At 39.8% G+C, this 18,735-nt stretch overlaps 3 protein-coding genes across 3 annotated transcripts; 2 read left to right on the top strand and 1 right to left on the bottom strand.

Annotated features, from left to right (window-relative positions):
- Positions 1-3,517: 3,517 nt before the first annotated feature.
- LOC149818224 (uncharacterized) lies at positions 3,518-7,153 on the top strand. The gene is made up of 2 exons (XM_089984662.1): positions 3,518-4,147; positions 5,980-7,153. The coding sequence occupies exons 1-2, from the start codon at positions 3,808-3,810 to the stop codon at positions 6,873-6,875; spliced, it is 1,236 nt and encodes a 411-aa protein (XP_089840788.1). The 5' UTR covers positions 3,518-3,807; the 3' UTR covers positions 6,876-7,153.
- A 405-nt stretch (positions 7,154-7,558) lies between these two features.
- On the top strand, positions 7,559-8,164 carry LOC149818225 (kunitz trypsin inhibitor 5-like). The gene has a single exon (XM_089986176.1). The coding sequence runs from the start codon at positions 7,559-7,561 to the stop codon at positions 8,162-8,164; it is 606 nt and encodes a 201-aa protein (XP_089842302.1).
- Positions 8,165-12,940: 4,776 nt separating this feature from the next.
- On the bottom strand, positions 12,941-18,253 carry LOC149818226 (transcription factor SRM1-like). Its single transcript, XM_089985370.1, has 2 exons — positions 17,337-18,253; positions 12,941-13,676 (listed from the first exon to the last, which is right to left on the bottom strand). Exons 1-2 carry the CDS (start codon positions 17,765-17,767, stop codon positions 13,187-13,189), a joined length of 921 nt encoding a protein of 306 aa, XP_089841496.1. The 5' UTR covers positions 17,768-18,253; the 3' UTR covers positions 12,941-13,186.
- Positions 18,254-18,735: the final 482 nt, after the last annotated feature.

The raw sequence follows: 18,735 nt of genomic DNA on the forward strand, positions 1-18,735 counted from the left end.
TATGAACCCACAAACACACAAGTGATAACTCGTTATCCAGTTATCTAAAATAACTAATACATAAATGTAACTCCTTATCGAGTTATCTAAAATAACTAACACACAAATGTAAGACAACTCGTAATCAATGTATAACGAGTTATCTAAATTAACTAATATCTAGATGATAACTCGTTCCCCAATTGTTTTGGGATGAAGGCGTAGTTGTTGTTGTTGTATATGATAACTCGTTATCACTAAAGTAACTAATATCTAGATGATAACTCGTTCCCCAATTGTTTTGGGATGAAGGAGTAGTTGTTGTTGTTGTAGATGATAACTCGTTATCACTAAAGTAACTAATAAAGTCAGATTCATTTTCTGTAAAGCTCGATTTTTGTGTTCGCTCCCAGTCTTGGAAAGATCGACCCCTTGATTGGCACCCTCTAATGTAGGTGTGAATTTTTGTAAATGTACAGTTAAGATCAATACACTGGTAGGGGTATGCCTAACCCCAGCTTGCTTATAAAAAAAACTATTGTTAGAGTAAAACATTGAAAAAATATTATCCAAGTAATTTTCCTAAATTTGAGAATTTGCACATGTTCACGTAAGGTATAAATTGGTTTTGGGGTAAATCAATCTTCTTCTTCTTTTTTCACATGTTCATGCATGAATTGGTTTGGGTTTCGTCAGTTTGGGTTATTATCAGTATGGGTATGAACAGGTTCATGTATAAATTGGGTTCAGGTTTATTAGTTCTATTCACTCGTATTGGAAGGAATCAACAGGGTCTAGCACAAAACCAGGTTGCTTACAAACAGGTTTGGGTCACAATTTTTCGCGCACCCGAAAACAACTCTTTTTTCCCAAACAGGTCCAAGTTTTGAATTCGTACCAACTCATTGTACGCTGTATGTATGTATGTATGTCTGGTTAGGTCTATTTGGTTTAGATTCATTTGCTGTAAACCTGACCTCTTTACACCCTTAGCTCTGAGTCTATGACTATCAGTTAGCACCCTACTTGGGAGCAAGTTGAAGCGAAGTCTCACTATGGACTAAGGGCATTGCAATGCAAAGCCCTTGTCTGTATTGAGTAGGTGATGCAAACAGGTCTGATCCAGAACAGCTAAATACATGGGGAATCAGATCTGGATTGGATCCGAAACAACCAAAATTGCAAAACTTTCATCCTGAATCTGAATCCGACCGTTTACATCCCTATTATTGAGTCTTTCAAAAATTTCCCAGCCCTATGACCATGTTTGTGGACATATATATATATATATATATATATATATATATATATATATATATATATATATATATATATATATATATATATATATATATATATATATATATATATATATATATTCCAACAGCTTCTTTAGAAATACCTTGGATTCACATAGGAATGGCAGTGGAATGGAGAAATGAGGATCTGTAATTATCTTATATATATAGAGAGAGATAGAGTCGATAGTCCAAATTGAGCTTGTCTCATTATGTGCTCGAGACCTCCTTAGAAAGCCTGATTCTCGACTGGTTTAGTAATCTTAGTCAAGAGACAAACGTAGCCCCTATGTAAGGTGACCACTGATAGGAGTCTGATCCAGCTAAAAGTCTGGTTGGCACTTGTTGTCAAGGCATTAAGTTGGCTTGAATGCAAGACTATATGATAGTTGGAACGGGCCTCAATTTGGCTTGATCCAAACAGTACACGATATGATTAGACCTCGCCCATGTGCAAGTGGGTCACAGTAACATGGCTGTCAACATTGAAACGTAGGTTTGAAGTTATAAAAACAGCTTCTTCATGCAAAAGGAAAAAAGGATAGTAATCTGTAAAAATGTTCAAAGTAAAAAGAGAGAGAGAAATTTATAAAAAACATAATTTTGTTAAACCAGATCTAAATCCAAATGAGGGCATGGCTCCAGGTTAGCGTACCCATACTGTCACACATAGGACTGCGGGACCAGCTTGGTACTTGTTGTCAACATGTTACCTTGGTGCTGTCCAGGTCTGCAATCTGATCAAAGCAGCTGGGTTTGCCTTTTTTCGGTCCGATGTGGCCTGGTGGTTTTTACATGGATATGGGTCATCCATGATCACCTGAAGCACACACAACGAAATGGTGGCACGGGCCCACAGCTGATGTCGGCATTTTTTGTTTGGGCCTAATACAAACCTGTTAGGTCTATGTTTGAAAATTAGAAGCTTGGTTAGATCACATGAGATTCACTTTCTCATACACTTTTAGAAAGTGAATCTCATTTGTTTTTGTTTTTTTTTGACCTAACAGCTCTACCTCAGCCTGTGGTACTAAGGTCTCTTCTCATTTGGGCGTAAACTTTGAGAGCTTACCCCTCAACCCCACCAAGTAAAAACTACCCTTATAAGAAAGTAAATTTCATTTGCAAACTAGAGTCGTTTTTAGAAAGTGAATCTCTTTTGTGTGTGAGAACTCTAATCTCATTTACACAATACCCCCACAAGCAACTTCCAAGGAGTTTGCGTATTTGAACAATTGTGGGAGTTACCAATTTTTGGATTTGGCAGCTAAGGCCTTTAACAACAGGAGTATTAATTAGGGTTTGGTTTGATCCCGGACCTAACTCATCCCAAACTTTATAGGCTTAGGGTTTGGTGATAAATAACTCTCAGTGTCTAATTAGTATATGGAGATGGGTATGGCTTGAGAAATTTCATAACAAACCTGCATCTCTTTAATTTGAGTTCGATTAAGATCCGTAACTCTTCAATGTAAAAAAGGTAATAAGGCATGGACCAGGTCTGGTTCATGTAACCCTTAAAAGACCTGGGGTATGGTTGTCCTTTGGTGGGTCTAATCAGACTCGTTACCTGCACCTCAAGGTCGTCAGATCCTGGTTTTGACACATTCACACCCATAGCGTTCAATGGGTTATGCCTTCATGTGACTAGGGTGGATCCAGAAAAAGATTTATTTTGAGTTGAGGTGCTAGTATTGAATTTGGGTCTAGATCCAATTAAACTTGTCATAAGACGGTCAAAATTGGATTAAACTGACCTGTCGACACTTGAACGTCCGTGTTTCACAGGTAAACCCATTTTGAGTGCAAGTAGGAAGGCGAGAGAATGTGTCTCGCTTCTTTTCCACTTGCTTATAAACAACCATCTCAACGTCCTTCTCCCAAACAAGCATCATCATATAACCCAAATCCTCAACTCTCGTGTCAGGCTCTCTAAGCTACCGGTTGCCGGCCCAATTAGTTAATGGATTCGTTTTTATTATTTTACTTCCAAATCAATAACTGTGTCTCATTCTGGACCTGACAAGATCCGACTCTTGATTGGGAATTTTGGGGGATAGATAGCTACTCGTATTCTTCCGAACTGGTGTTTGGCTGCCTCCAACTATATCGGATCGGATCACGATATAACTCCGATCCGTGTACATCTCTGGCCCCACCTTAAAAGTCAAAACCCATTTATGTCCTTGACTAAGATCATCCATGATAAAAGCGTAAAGATTCCACCTTCCTTTTTCATTCCCCCTCACTCTCTGCAGGGAACGACGAGAGGAAAGGGGAGGGCCCAATTAGGGTTAGGGTTTTTTCGGATCCTGGAGTCCATTAGGATTCCTCCTTTTTTCCCCGTCCCTTCTCAGAGTCACTTTCCTGAGTCTTGTCGCTGAATCCCTCTGTGGTGAAGAGAGAATCACTTTTTGGGAGTATGTATGCATAAATTAGGGTTAGGGTTTTGTATTACTGAGCCCCCCATCAAAATCCCTCCTTTTTGCTCCTCCCCTTCTTCTTTTCTCCTTTATCTGCGTGTGATTCAATGGCGAAGAGGGAGGGCGAGCTGTGCATAAACGACGCCCTGACGGACGACGAGTTGAGGGTGATATTGGCGAAGCTGCAGAGCGACGGGGACAGAAACACCTACTCCCTCGTGTGCAAGAGATGGCTCCTCCTGCAGAGCATCGAGAGGAAGAAGCTCTGCGTGAGGGCCGGGCCGTTGATGCTGCGGAAGATGGCCGCCAGATTCTCCAGAGCCCTCGAGCTGGACATGTCCCAGTCTGCGTCCAGGTCGTTCTTTCCCGGCGTAACCAACGACGACCTCACCGTGATTGCGCATGGATTCAAGTGCCTGCATATCCTCAGTTTGTCACATTGTAAAAGTATGGTCTTTCTTCCTTTCTTAAAGTCTTATTTAGATTCTTTCCCCTTTTTTTTCTAATTTTTCATGGGTGATACTTTTTGATGTTTTTTTTTGTCATTTTCTGTTTTTGGTATTTGGATTCATTGTGGCTTGTTTGTTGAGAGTACTGTCGGTGGAATTTGTTTTGATAAATTGATTAATCAAGTTTTCATTAATTGGGAGTTTTGTATGGTATGGATTGCTCTACAGGTCGTAAAGTATAAATTATTTCGTGTTTGCAGAGTGTTGCTTTCCATGTTGTAGAAATGTTGTTTTCTGTTTGTTTTCAGATCTTGATGCGGTTTCCTGAGATATTTGTTTTTGGTGATTTCAGTTTTTAATGGTTAAATTTATGCAATGCATTATTGTATCGAGTAGTTAAGAGTAAACTTTGGATGCCTTTGAATTCCACGTAAACTTCAAAGTATATAGGGGAAAATCATAAGTAACAATACCAGAAATTTGTTACCAGAGATTCAAAGAGGAATTGTGATAGTTGAAAATAAACAACGATTTTCTAGAAAATTACAATTGATTGTGTTTTGTAGATAGAAGAGACACAAATATTATGAAGAGAGAAAATGAGTTAGCAGAACATGAGATGTATTATGACAAACCTAAGAATGCGAGTGTGGACGTAAGCCAACATCTCCTTCGCTTTGTGCACAGACACACGTGCACACTGGCAAAGAGAGAAAAATGAATCACAAGAAGAGATAAGGGAAATGAAGAAAATGGTGCAGGAAAGCATCATAATGAATAAATTCAGCCTACGTGAACTGAAACTGTGCCATCGTTATTGACCCAAAACTGAAACAAGCAAGAGAAGAAAAGAAATGGCAAGGGTTAGTGTATATTCAAAGGAGAATTTAAATATGTTTGCTTACCAAATTTTCTCAGTTTGGAAACCAGAAAAGGGAAAATGGTGACAGCGAATCTGACATTTTGTTTTCTCTCATTTCTTTCTATGAAAAGAGAGGAAGTGCAAAACCTTATTTTTCTCCTTGTCTTTAATGCCTTTGGGATTTTTCAGATCCCTTTTGATGGTTTTTTTATTGTCAGCTTTTGGTAGTTGAATCAATATGGTGATTTGATTCATCAAGGGCAGTGGAATTTTTTCAGATGAACTTGAGAGAATATTTATTTTATCAACTAAATAGAATAGGATTATATAGAAAGAACATTCAATTTGCGTTTGGTGTAAGAAACTGTTCTAAAGTAGCATTTTAGGCAGGACTGCACTATTCTTGGCACTGGCAATCCAATATTTGGTTCTCAAGCACCCGCAACTGATGTTTCATGGGTTTTTTTTATCAGTTTCTTGCTGGTAACCATCTGGTTGCCTGAGGTTCTAGATAAGAATAGATAACACTGGTGCAAACAAGCTTAACGGGTATCTAGTCATGGATGGGACTTCTTTTGACCTTCAAGTTGTTCCTTTCTACATCTACCAGTTACATGCACAACTTTAGTTGATGTTCTGTTTATGCCTAGCTCTGACATGAGAATAACACCTTATCTGCATTGGAACAGCTCTATCACTCTCAATTTTGAGATACTTCCGCGACTTTGTGCGTGTGGTCTAGCGTATGCATTGGCCAGATTGTCTTTCCAATTGATAAGTATGAGTAGCACTGGATTGATGATACTGTTAGGAGGTTTTAGACTGTCTGATCGCCTGTTGTACACTAGAAGAAGAATGTGGGAGAGTTTGAATACAGTTTTGTTTCTTTAATCCATTCTCTCAATTCTCTTGTGAGTTTTTGAAATTGGAGCCTTTTTACAATTCAATAATCCCTTTGATGTGTACAGACATTACGGATGTCGGATTGGAGCAGCTTGGTAAAGGTCTTCCTTACCTGCAATCATTAGATGTTTCCCATTGCACAAAGATATCAGACAAGGGATTGTCAGCCATTGCTGAAGGATGCTGTCGCTTGAAGCAGCTTAATCTTTCTAATTGCAAATTAGTTTCTGACAGGTTCCTGCATGTCTTATCCAAAAGCTGCCATCATCTTGAGGAGTTGGTTTTGCACGGATGCTGCAATATTACAGACACTGGACTGTATGTTTTGGCTGAAGGTTGCCATCAGATCAAGATTATCGACATCAGCAAATGTACCAAAGTGGGAGATATTGGGGTTTCAAGCGTTGCCAATGCCTGCAGGGCCTCTCTGAAAACTATGAAACTCTCAGATTGCTTCAAGATTGGTGATTACTCTTTGTTTTCCTTGGCAAATTGTTGCAGTAGTCTGGAAACACTGGTGATTAGTGGGTGCAGAAATATCACCGACGAGTCCATAACACATCTGGCGCTCACCTCTAGTGGCAGCCTGAGGAATCTGCTGATGGACTGGTGCTCGAACATTTCTGACGGTTCCTTGAAATGCATCTTCTCACACTGCTTCAATCTAGAGGAGCTTTGCATTTCACATTGCGACAAGATAACCGACGACTCTTTCTTTGGTTTTGTAAAGGAAACTGAATCCCGTTTAAGGACTTTGAAAGCCAGCAACTGCACAAAGCTTACTGTAAGTGGGATAAGAGTGTTGCTCGACTGCTGCAAATCATTGAATCATTTGGATGTGAGTTCTTGCCCACACATCTCAAAGGAAGCTTGTGATGAAGCTGGGTTATATTTTCCCGAGTCATGTACGGTCAATTTTACAAGCAAGAGCCTGGCTGTATTCTATGGTAGGGGAACTTAATCTATTGATTACCAAAAGATTTAACCGGTGAAACGTGTGTTCATCAGTGGTTTGAAGGTTCTCTTTCATATCAGCTTTCATCCCCAGTAACTCATGATCGAGGGCAATTAGTTGTGAAGGCCTGCAAATTTTCAGAGTCCTTCCTACCCATTCAGGTTGTGGTAACTGGTTTTCACTTTGACCAACGGGGGCTCCGTTTGTCTGGTAGGAGCAGCTAGTGCACGTCACCTTGTGTTGGGACGTTGCAAGTTCAAATTCAAATCCCAATGGTATCCTTACAACTGGTAGGGGTCTGCCTAACCCCAGCTTGCCTTTCATAAATAAAAAAAGAAAACTGGTTTTCACTTTTGATGTTTAGGTTGTTTTTACAGGCCCTACCGACGCTTAGTCTATTTTGAAAGCTTTTAAGAGGACAAATTCAAAGTTGTTTAAATCTTACAACATGCTCACTGGGCCCCACCCCCCACGGAATCTGCCTTATCTACATCCACATGGCCACTGTTCATCAATTGGTCTCTCCAACATCTAAACCATTGATTTGGAGAATCAACGGTCTAAATTGTTTGACTTAGATCCGTGTAGTGCGGAGTGTGAACCCCTAAGTTGAAAGCAGCACTAAGGTCGCCAAACATGCTGGCTACAAAAGGGCCAACCCACACTCGTTTCTCTTCATCCAAATAACCATGTCGCCCATCCTCTCACTAGCCATTCTCTTCTTGATCTCAACCACCTCAGCCGGAGCCCAGCCAGACTGGGTCAGAGACACAGACGGTCAGCCACTCGAAGCTGGCATCTGCTACTACATATTGCCCGCCCAAAAAGATAGCTTTGGTGGCTTGCAGTCAGGTTCTCGCAAAGGAGCACAATGTCCACTTTATGTTACCCAAGTAGACATTTCCACTCAAGATGGAGTTCCCTCAACTTTTAGGCCGGTCAACGGTATGAACTCGGTCCAGCTGTCGACAGACCTCAACATCGAGTCCTACAAATCAAACATCTGCCCCGATCTGCCCGTCTGGACCTTGGCTCCCATCGACAAGAAGACGCGGCAAACGTTTGTGAGGTACGGTGGGGTGGTTGGGAACCCAGGCTCAGCCACATTGAACAATTGGTTCAGGATAGAAAAAGAAGGTGACTACTACAAGCTGGTCTTTTGTCCTAGTGTCTGCAAGACTTGCAGGGTTCGGTGTGGGAACCTTGGTGTTTACCTTGATAAGAATGATATTCGCTGGTTGGTTCTTGGTAGCAATAGCTTGGCAGTGAAGTTTAAAAGGTCCAACCAGAGCTGATGTGCCACAACAGTCCATGTTACCAAGAATAAAAACTGAATAAGCGATTATGTAATAATCGCCTTTGTGGTCTTCACTACGAAGAAGAGTTCGGATGTTTGTTTTCATAAAAAAAATAAATGAATGGAGTCTTCACGAGTAATTGTTGAAGCTTTGGTGAATCAGTCTATGAAGGAACATCCTGATTGTATGGTCAATATAAGTGTTGATATTCACCTCCAGCAAATAAACACATCTACTGTCCCACAAACAAACTACTCAGCCTAACCCACTCGCATAAAGATGGTTAGAAACCCAAGTTATAAGAATGAAAACGATGAGAAATACAAGCAAGCCTCTCAGCAGAAAGCATGGTGTCAAGAACAAAAAACACTTCTGGTTTGCAGCTAGACATCACCTGAGTTAGATCAGGCATAGCTGCTCTGCAGACCAACCCACCTTCATCTTTCATCTATTGTATTCTGAATTTTATTTTAAAGCTCTTCTAATTTTCAATTCATACAAACATGCATTCTTGTAATGCATGTAAGTATGAACAAGAATTTTTCATGGATAAAGCCATGGCTCATTCAATGTATTTTTCCTTATGCCAAGTACATTTTTGTCATACATTCATAGTAGAAAAATGATGTGCACTATTATTAATGGTGCTTCTCGTATATTGTTCTTGTTTGTTTTATCATTTTGAAAGCCTTGTTCTTATATTACTCATGTATAATGTCATTTTTTTACTACATTCAAGGTTAAAAATACTTTATGCAACTTGTCTTATCATGCATTGTGTGCGGTTAAAAGCCTTGTTTATACAATACATAGTGCGGATTATCATTTTCAAAATGTATTTACGGTTGAAAAACTTTGGTTATGCATTCTGCCTTATATTTTAAGATTTCTGAGAGTCAATCATTGTTAGAACTTGATCCATAGATGAGTACTCAAATTTTGAAGTTCATCCCTAGTTAGAAGTTTGATCCATGAATGATTTATCTTGATTTATCAATTTTTGAAACTCATTCGTTATTCAAAACTTATGACCATTATTAAGAGATGGCTCTCTTGGAACAAGGCAATTTTCACGAAGCTTGTAAGTAAGAAGAGGGGCTCTAGATCGGAGCTTATCTCTTACTCTAGCCTTAACCTTCTTTCTGGAAGGAGCAAAAGCCATCTCACTCTCATCTTGTCGGGACAGGTAGGAGGTGCATCCAATTCCGACACTTGCTCCCTACTTGGCCCATCACCACCATTATGTGCAAAGGGATTAGTCAACAAAATACAAGGAGACACTGCATCCGGACTACTTAAAAGAGCAAGGGTAAACTTCACCAGATGGAGTCTCCAATAGGGCTAGAGTCACCCTGCACTACAATGGATCTAATTCCCCTCCTCTTCTTAAGGTTCCCCAATTTTCACGGTTGAAATTTCTGCAAGATTCAGATGGCAATCAGGGTGATGATAAGAACCGAATTGGCTTGGAGGGGCACACTATGATGTTTTCTTAAAAGAGAGTTGTTTCCTCGGATAAAAGCCTGGGTGTAAAAGGGTGAACTGCAACTTCGTTTCTAGCATACAACAAAGCCTGCAACTTTTCGCATTAAGGCAATCGGCTACCACGACACAATTATCCTAAGCAGCCCCACAAAGAAAAATAGAACAACTTTTAATATAATAGTGAAAAGAAAAAGAAGTCTACACTAGCCAACTTTGTCAAGTCACACTCAAACTAAGGGACCTTTCAAGGTATACATAGAACTGAGTTAGTTAGATGATTGATCAACAAGTCCTCGAAGATCCATTGACCGCAACATTTAGCATGCTCCGGTTCTTAAAGCCTTGCATGTACCTACTAATGACTCTTAAAGCCTTTCACACATTCACTAACGTTCATAACGTTGGGCTAGGTGGTGCACTCAACTATAATTCAGAATTATCCTAGATTGGTTGGTCAACCTTCCATACCATTTTGGTGTTAAATCTTTTTTAAAAATGCATTAAATCTTTTTGGTCTAAAATTATCAAAAAATGAATGATAAAAAGATTTATCAAAGTCAAACTAAGATCAGACCGAACCAAATAGAATTGGATCGGGTTGAATCTGAATCTAAAGTCTAAAATTCAATTGACAAGACCTTTGAAGACCTTACCCTCCAAGTCAACTCTACACATTTTAAATTTAATATGTTTTTAAAAAATGTTCAACTAAACAAATTTCAAACTTTTCCTCCAAAACTCATTTTCCAAAGAGTTTGGTTCAAAAAAAAAAATTTATTTGACCAAAGAGTTTGGTTCAAAAAGCTACAAATTTTCAGCCAAACAACAACACACCTCCTTAGGTGACCCATCTTCAATCTTGACTATAAGTACAAAGCTCGAATATTCTAGAACCACTTGTTGCTAGTCATGACATCATCTCTCATAGTCACCGAATCAAACACTTGGTGATCAGGGTCCTTGCCCTATTCTCCTCAAGAATATCCGTCGGGACTGTATGCAATTTGCCCTCTTCCAGGGTGACATGAACATTATGCACCTCTTCCTCCACATCTAAAGTCTCAAATCTATTTGAATCCGATAGAAGATTAGTAACCGGCTTCTCCAAACGACGTTTTACATTCTTCCACTCATCTTCCTTCTTAAGAGTGGGATCATTCACCTTCTCACTCAACGAGCAGACAACCCCCAAATGAGAAGGCGGAGCCACAATCAAAACAGAAACAAATAAATTTTTCGTAAACAATTTCTTGACAAAAAGCTCTCCCTACTTCAATTTCCACCTCTAACGAGGCCATAGGCACAAAATTAAGGGGAACCTCAACCCTAACCCGTGCAAAAGACAATCATCCTAGGGTTTTGTTTGTCTGATCAACACCAATAAAGACTCCACCCAAATTATTTGCAAACCAAGACAATAAAAGAAGGGTCCGATAATTCGATTGGCAAACCTGAAAACCACAGCCAGAGTGGAGTCATCTGCATCGCATCAAGCTTCAATTCCATGCCGGGTTTCCAGCGGCTAGTGATCAGTCGGAGTCAAACTAGGGCCTCACATTTGGAACTGAGGCCGAGCTAGGGGCTGATCAGCTGCAATCTCATCACAAACTTTGAGCATGCCGCTGCAGCTGACCGCCCTCTGGGATACAGCCTATCAGCAGAATACAGATCCAATCATCATTTGACATATGATGGATTCAATCCTAGCCAATTGATCTGCTTTAGCTGGACGCTTAAGGATAGACAGAGAATGAAACCCATCTTGTGTCAAAGGATGGAATCCTTTTTTTTTTAACAACAGACAGAGGGTGGTCAGGTGTAATGGCACACTCAAAGTATGCAATGTGATTGCAGTTAATTCGCCCATGGCGGCATTGAGCTTGACTTTTAACAAAAATATATATATATATATATATATATATATATATATATATATATATATATATATATATTTATATATATATATATATATATTTATACCAAATAAACGAACATCGATCGGATGGAGCTCTTCGGGACCCAAAGCAAGAACGTTGAACAATTAATCATCAATTTTTAGAGTCTCCTTTTCGACAAAATATAGACCTAGTGATCAATGAATCATCATCATACTTTTCAAAGTTTGCAAGAGGACAAAAGAGCAAAAGCTTTCAAACACCACAGTTTCACTTTTTAATTCGTTGAAAACAACTGTTCAAGAAATTTCAGGAATTGCCAAACTGGAAGTAGATCACAAAATAGTCACCAAACCCCTCTAACTCATCCTTATCCGCAGCCATTAATCCTGGTTTCACCACCATCCAAGCCATTGCTTTTGAAAACCAATCCGCTTGACTTAGATCTTTTCAATGTAGACCCTTGACTTTAGGTGTGAAGTGTGATCTTACACCATGCTGTCTATAAAACGTTGAAGTTCCACTCGTTTCTCATCATCCTAAGAACCATGTTGATCATCTTCTCCCAAGCATCTCTTATTGATCTCGACCAGCCCGGCCGAAGCTGAACCGGGGCAGGTACAAGATATCGATGGTAAGCAACCGGAAAGCGGTTTGTGAGGTTTAGTGGGGTAGTTGGGAACCCAGGCCCAACCACACTGAACAATTGGTTCAGGATAGAGGAATATGGGGACTACTACAAGCTGGTGTTTTGTCCTAGTGTTTGCAATACGTGCAGGATTGAGTGTGGAGATCTTGGTGTTTACCAAGAGGGTGATGATCGCTGGTTGGTTCCTGGTGGCCCTGCCTTGACAGAAGGAACTCCCACACTTCTTAGCATATTTTGTTTACTTAATAGGCTCACTTCAACTAGAAAGAATTTGCTACAATCAGAATGCGTGCTATTAACAGACCACACTTGTTTGCCAATCGTATTTTCGTTTTTAACGTTTAATAGTGAAAATTGAACTTCTATTTGAATTTGGCGTGACTTAAGCACATTTAAGCCACCCGCACAATTTTCAAAAATAGAAAGACCATGGCAACTATCATTGGAGAGAGAGAGAGAGAGAGAGAGAGAGAGAGAGGTCCTGTACCATCGGATTCAGACAACTTCATGCATATTAGAGTCCAGATTTCCTTGTGTAATGTTTGCTAGCACAATGGAGACAGTGATTTAGCCAAAAGGAGAACGCCCAACGGTTGCAAAGTACAGATACAAAAAATAACTACAAATAAACCAAAAGAGGGTGTGTGTCTTTAGCAGAAATTTATAGCTTTACTCAAAAATGGCAACTTCAGTAGAAATCTGTGCCGAAAATAACGGCTGCTGCAGGGGAAGGAAGAGCATGGGAGTAAAGAAATCAAAGTGCTGCCCACCACTAACATTTACAGGAACTGCATATACATCACCCAGTTCTTCTTCCACGGCTTATTCCAACATAATATGAATTTGCAAAAATCAACATAGCCCAACGATAAACCATTATCGTCTTATTAATCTACAAAGAAATTATGACAAATAGCACAAGCACTACACAGCCACTCGGCGATATCTTTTTTCTTCCTTTTTATACATTTGGTGTGAGAGCTACTGTGATCATCTGTGAGCTGACGATGTCTGTGGCATTGGGTATGCCATCGGGGTAAGGTTCATAGGGGCACCATGAACTATGGCTCCAGCAACTGGTGCACGGACACCATATGCCATATGGCCAGGAGAAGGTACACTTACTGGTGTTCCTACAGCAGAGAGAAGCGGTCCACCAATGGGCTGGCCTATAGGAGTCCCATATACACCGACACCTGAATGCGGCTGAATGGGCAGCTTGGTAGGTTTTCCAGCTGTTCCAGCAGCTCCATTTGTTTGACCTGTAATAGGACCTTCAGGTGATGACATGTCGCCATTACCAACATTGGTGATATCATGAATGCTTGAGCGCCTTCTGTCTTTGTTCATAGAGTTGAGGCGAATGAAGTATTTCTGAGCATGACTGGCCACCTGCGTAGGTGTCCTCGAAATCACAAAGTTCCTTGAGATGCTGCGCCAGTCGCCTTTTCCATACTTCTCCAATCCAAGCAAAAACAATCTGTAGATTAGAGTACATGACACGTTATAAAACAAAAACAGTCTACTTGAGCAAAAAAAGATCAGGAATCTTTCAAAACGTTAATAGTTTGTAATTCAAAGACCACCCACACAATCAATACCTAGGTCCAGCTCAACAAAGGTGGTCTAACAAATTTTAGTAATAAGTTGTATGGCTATTTATTATTTTAGTGACAGCATAGTTCTTTGTCGGTTTGTTTCCTTGTATTTCATTGCTTTCCATTGTTCAGTTCCTACTAACACAAGCATAAAGATTGGCCACTAAGATAATTTTCCTGAAACATTGATGGTCAAAACAGCTAATTTGTGTAGAGCCAGAACCAGCCCAATCAGAAACTACAATAGTATGCGCTACAAGGACAGAAAACAAGCAACCAGGATCATTCAACACAACAATATCATGGCAAACCCATGGAAATATCCCTTCATCAAAGAAAAATAGAGAAAATGTAACTTTATCACATTGGAAGAGACTATGCTGTACCCAGATTCAAATATGAACAATAATAAGTCAAAACTTCACATTTGAATCATATCATATGATTCATTTCCACGAGCACTAAACACCACAAACAATAGGCCTATACGTGAGTGCATTATTGAACTAAAATGACCACCATGAAATCTAAACAGTAAAAAATTTGAGGTGGATAAAAAGTTATAATAATGCCAAAATATGAAATGAAAATAAAGGATCTGCTTTAAGCCAAAAAGTTAAAATAATGCCAAAAAGTTATAATAATGCTTAGGAGAGAAAGGTTTAGAATGGTTGACAAATCTTTTTAACTTGATTTGGCGAACAAATAAGATGCCTAATGAGTGGAGGAAGAGTACTTTGGTGCCTTTATATAAGAATAAGGGTGATATACAAGATTGCACAAACTATCGTGGTATAAAACTCATGAGTCATACTATGAAACTTTGGGAGAGGGTGATTGAGTCTAGGTTGAGGAAGGTTGTCATGATATCGGAGAATCAATTTGGTTTTATGCCTGGAAGATCAACTATGGAAGCTATACATCTTCTTAGACAACTTATTGAAAGATATAGAGAGAGGAACAAAGATTTGCATATGGTTTTTATTGATTTAGAGAAGGCATACGATAGAGTACCTAGGGACGTTCTCTGGTGGACAATGATGAAGAAAGGTGTTTCTCTCAAGTACATTAGTATAATTAAAGATATGTATGAAAGAGTAGTAACCAATGTCCGCACTTGTGGAGGGGTGACAACCAATTTTCCGATAACGGTTGGGTTACATCAAGGATCTGCTTTAAGCCCTTTCCTATTTGCGATAGTGATGGATGAGCTTACGAGATCAATTCAAGAAAATGTACCGTGGTGTATGTTGTTTGCTGATGATATTGTTTTGATTGATGAGTCTAGAGCTGGGGTTAATGCTAAGTTAGAATTATGGAGACAGACATTGGAAGCTAGAGGTTTTAAGTTGAGTAAGAGTAAGACTGAATATATGGAATGTCGGTTTAGTAAGCAACGAAGTAGTGATGGGAGTGTAGTGAAGCTTGGTGAGCAAGATATACCGGTGAATGATTATTTCAAATATTTGGGATCCATCATTCAAAAGTATGGAGAAATTGATGGAGATGTAAATCATAGGATAAAGGTTGGGTGGATGAAATGGAAAAGTGCTACTGGAGTGCTGTGCGATCGTAGAATGCCATTGCGGTTGAAGGGAAAGTTTTATAGGACGACTATTAGACCCGCTTTACTATATGGTACAGAATGTTGGGCTGCCAAGAGACATCATATTCAAAAAATGAGTGTAGCTGAGATGCGGATGCTTAGATGGATGTGTGGAAATACAATAAAAGATAAGATTCGGAACGAAGAGATACGTAAGAAGGTAGGTGTTGCACCCATTGAGAATAAGATGCGAGAGAATCGTTTACGGTGGTTTGGACATATTCGGCGAAGGCCTAATGATGCTCCAGTTAGAAGGTTGGAGAAATGGGAAAATATATTAGTTAAAAGAGGTAGGGGTAGGCCTAGGAAGACTTGGATGGAGATGATAGGAAAGGATATGAATGCTTTGAACCTCACCGAGGACATGGCGTTGGATAGAAATGATTGGAGGAAAAGGATTCATGTGGAAGACCCAAAATGAATTTCTTTTTTGGTTCATATCGCTGACCCCAATTGTTTTGGGATGAAGGCGTAGTTGTTGTTGTTGTTGTATGAAATGAAAATAAAATAAAATTAGTTCAAAAGGCAGGATTTAGTTGAAGTTGAAATCAGAACTTAAATACTAGTCTAAGCTACACTTGGTAAACAAAAAGCCTCTCGAGTCTTTCTGAAAAGTATTTGTGAAATCTCAAAACAAGGGAAAAGACATCCTTGTAGACTGAGGAGATATTTTTAACAAACATTTAACAAAAGAACATGCAAGATCTGAATTGTGTACATGGGCTGTTCTATTAGTTACATTGAGTTGTTCAACAAGATAGTCACTGAAACCGAAAAAAAGTTTAATGGAATAAGACAGAAGAAAAGATATCTGATCCCAATTTGCCTATATCGATATTAAGCAAAAAAGATAACAGGTCTCAATTTTATACATGGGCTATTTGGTTAGATAGTTGCTCAATCTTCACTGAAGAATGATAAGAAGATGTGCTCTCTCTCTCTCTATAAAAAGCTATGCTAAGTACCAAACTGTTACACATATAAGGCTACAAGCCATGCCACTGTGACATGAAGCACACAGAGCATTTATATAGCTGCACAAATCTGGTTAGCACAGGGGTTGTAAAATCCCCTGCTGAATCAGATCCAATAACAATAGCAGTTGCTGCAATTTTTCATCTGAAAGTTCCCACAATATGGCATTCATTATGAAGTATGAACACATTCTGCTCTTAATATTAATGTGGAGCTCTATCATTAGATTTGAAGTGAGTCTGAAGCATCATCAACTTGTAGTGATCAATTACTGATCACTATAAGTTGATGCCCCACTCATAGAGTTATCGATCACTACAAGTTGATGCTCCACTCATAGACGACCCTAAATACTAAAACCTCATCACCATAGCACAATTCCAACTTATCTTTCAAATATCCCAATTGAGATGGATCCAACCATGACAGCCGGCTTTAGAAAGAATCAATTCTCGATATCTGCTGGTATGCCCGATCGAGATAAATGATGGTCAACAAAAAACAATTCATCCTGCAGAATCAACGGGAACACAGTAGTACTTCAAATAAAACAATCTCATACTACGGCCCCCACAAGTACCAATTAAAACAGGATCTCATAGAACATAAATAAACGACCAATATCAGATTCTTCTTATGAAAGATATTCCCAAAGAAATCAGAATCGATAGGAAATCCAAAGATTTCAGAGTCCAAAACACAATCCAATCGATCATGAGTTACTCCATTATCAATCACAACAAACATAGAGTTATTCGTGCCAACAGAAAAGAATAAAAATGAACCCTTCCGAATTTCAGTAGTGGTGATTTAACAACACGCTTGACTACGGTTGCATGAATCCACCAACAAAATAGATTAACACAAAAACACCAATCAAAAGCCCAGAGAATTTTAACAGAGAAAAATCAACATGGGTCTCGACTGCGAAATGAAGAGATTGAAACCCGTAAGAGAATACCTGTGCTCCTCCTCTGTCCAGGCTATCCCTTTGCGCCGCTCCTGATCCGACCGAGACCCGGTCTTCTCGGCCACATAGCTCGAATCCGAATTCTGGAAACTTCCAAAATGGGCACTTTTCCTTCCAACTCCGCTTTCCCCGGCGACATCCCGAAATGAGTCCGAAGAAGAGGCGTAGCTGGGGAGAGGCACGCGCCCAGATTCAATCCCGTCGATATCCTCCAAGAGGATGTCGTAATGGCGCTTCACCTCCTCCACGCTCTTCCCTGCCACAGAGGCCGCAATTCTCTCCCACCGGTCGTTCGAATCTTCCGAGTAGATCGCGAGCGCGTTCTCGAAGGCCTTCTCCTGCTCCCTGTTCCACGCATAGCCATCGACTGCATCCGATACCGAACTTCCCCCGCAATCGCTCGTCATCTTGGCCCTTTTCATGAAACCCTATGTAGAAATTCCGATAGAAACTGAAGATTTCGAACTCCCTGTTTGCTCTCTAGGCAAGAAGAGACCTTCCCCCTCCCGCCCCCCGCCCCCCCCAAACAAACGTACCTACCCACTAAGAAATACAAAAGACAAAGAGCAAAAAAAATTCAGTCCAGGCACCAATTATTGAAATTCGATAGAAACAATCGAAAATCGCACACGGGTATCAGAAAATTCTCTCAGATTCGGACTCCACAGAATCGGTCGGGATTGAAAAATTCCATATAGGCAGAGCGACAGATGCGTCAGCCAAGAAAAACACGGGAACAAAAGCGACGGAAAACCCTAGAAATCGCACAAGAGAGAATGACGGGGCTCAAAAAAACCCTAGAATTTCCATCGGAATACACAGAAACAAACACGACATTAGGGTTTTAGCAATAGTAAACTGTGGGAGGAGAGGAGAAATCCTATAGAGTTCTTTCCTGAAAAAACAAAGCAAAGACAGGCAAGCGCACCTACTTACCGTTTAAACCCTAGACGCCGGTAAAAAGAAAATCTAAATTAAGTATTTAGTAAGTGTAAAAAGTGAAACAAAAAGAATCTTTTTCTGTAGGTCTAAATATTTTCTGAAATTCCTGATACCCACCCTGTATCCCTACTACTAGTGGGGTCGAATTGAAAAGGTATGTAATTTAAAAAAGATGGCAATTTACTATAATATTCCTGTAAGACGAAATAATGCTAAAAAGATACGATGCGCTCAAAAGGTCACCACCGATTAGGAAAAAAAATGCAGTGGTTTTATATATCTCAATATTGTTGCATAAAAATAATTTTGATAGTCTTAGTCTGTGGGTTGCTCTTGAAGAAAGTTCGTGGTCACCAATGGGGGCTCTGCTTGTCTGGTAGGAGCAGCTGGTGCACGTCATCTTGTGATGGGCCTTTGCCCAATGGTATAGTTGTATAACTTGTAGGGG

Source organism: Nuphar pumila, chromosome 13 (genome assembly GCF_984573655.1).
Source record: "Nuphar pumila chromosome 13, dmNupPumi1.hap1.1, whole genome shotgun sequence".
Taxonomy (NCBI): Eukaryota; Viridiplantae; Streptophyta; class Magnoliopsida; order Nymphaeales; family Nymphaeaceae; genus Nuphar; species Nuphar pumila.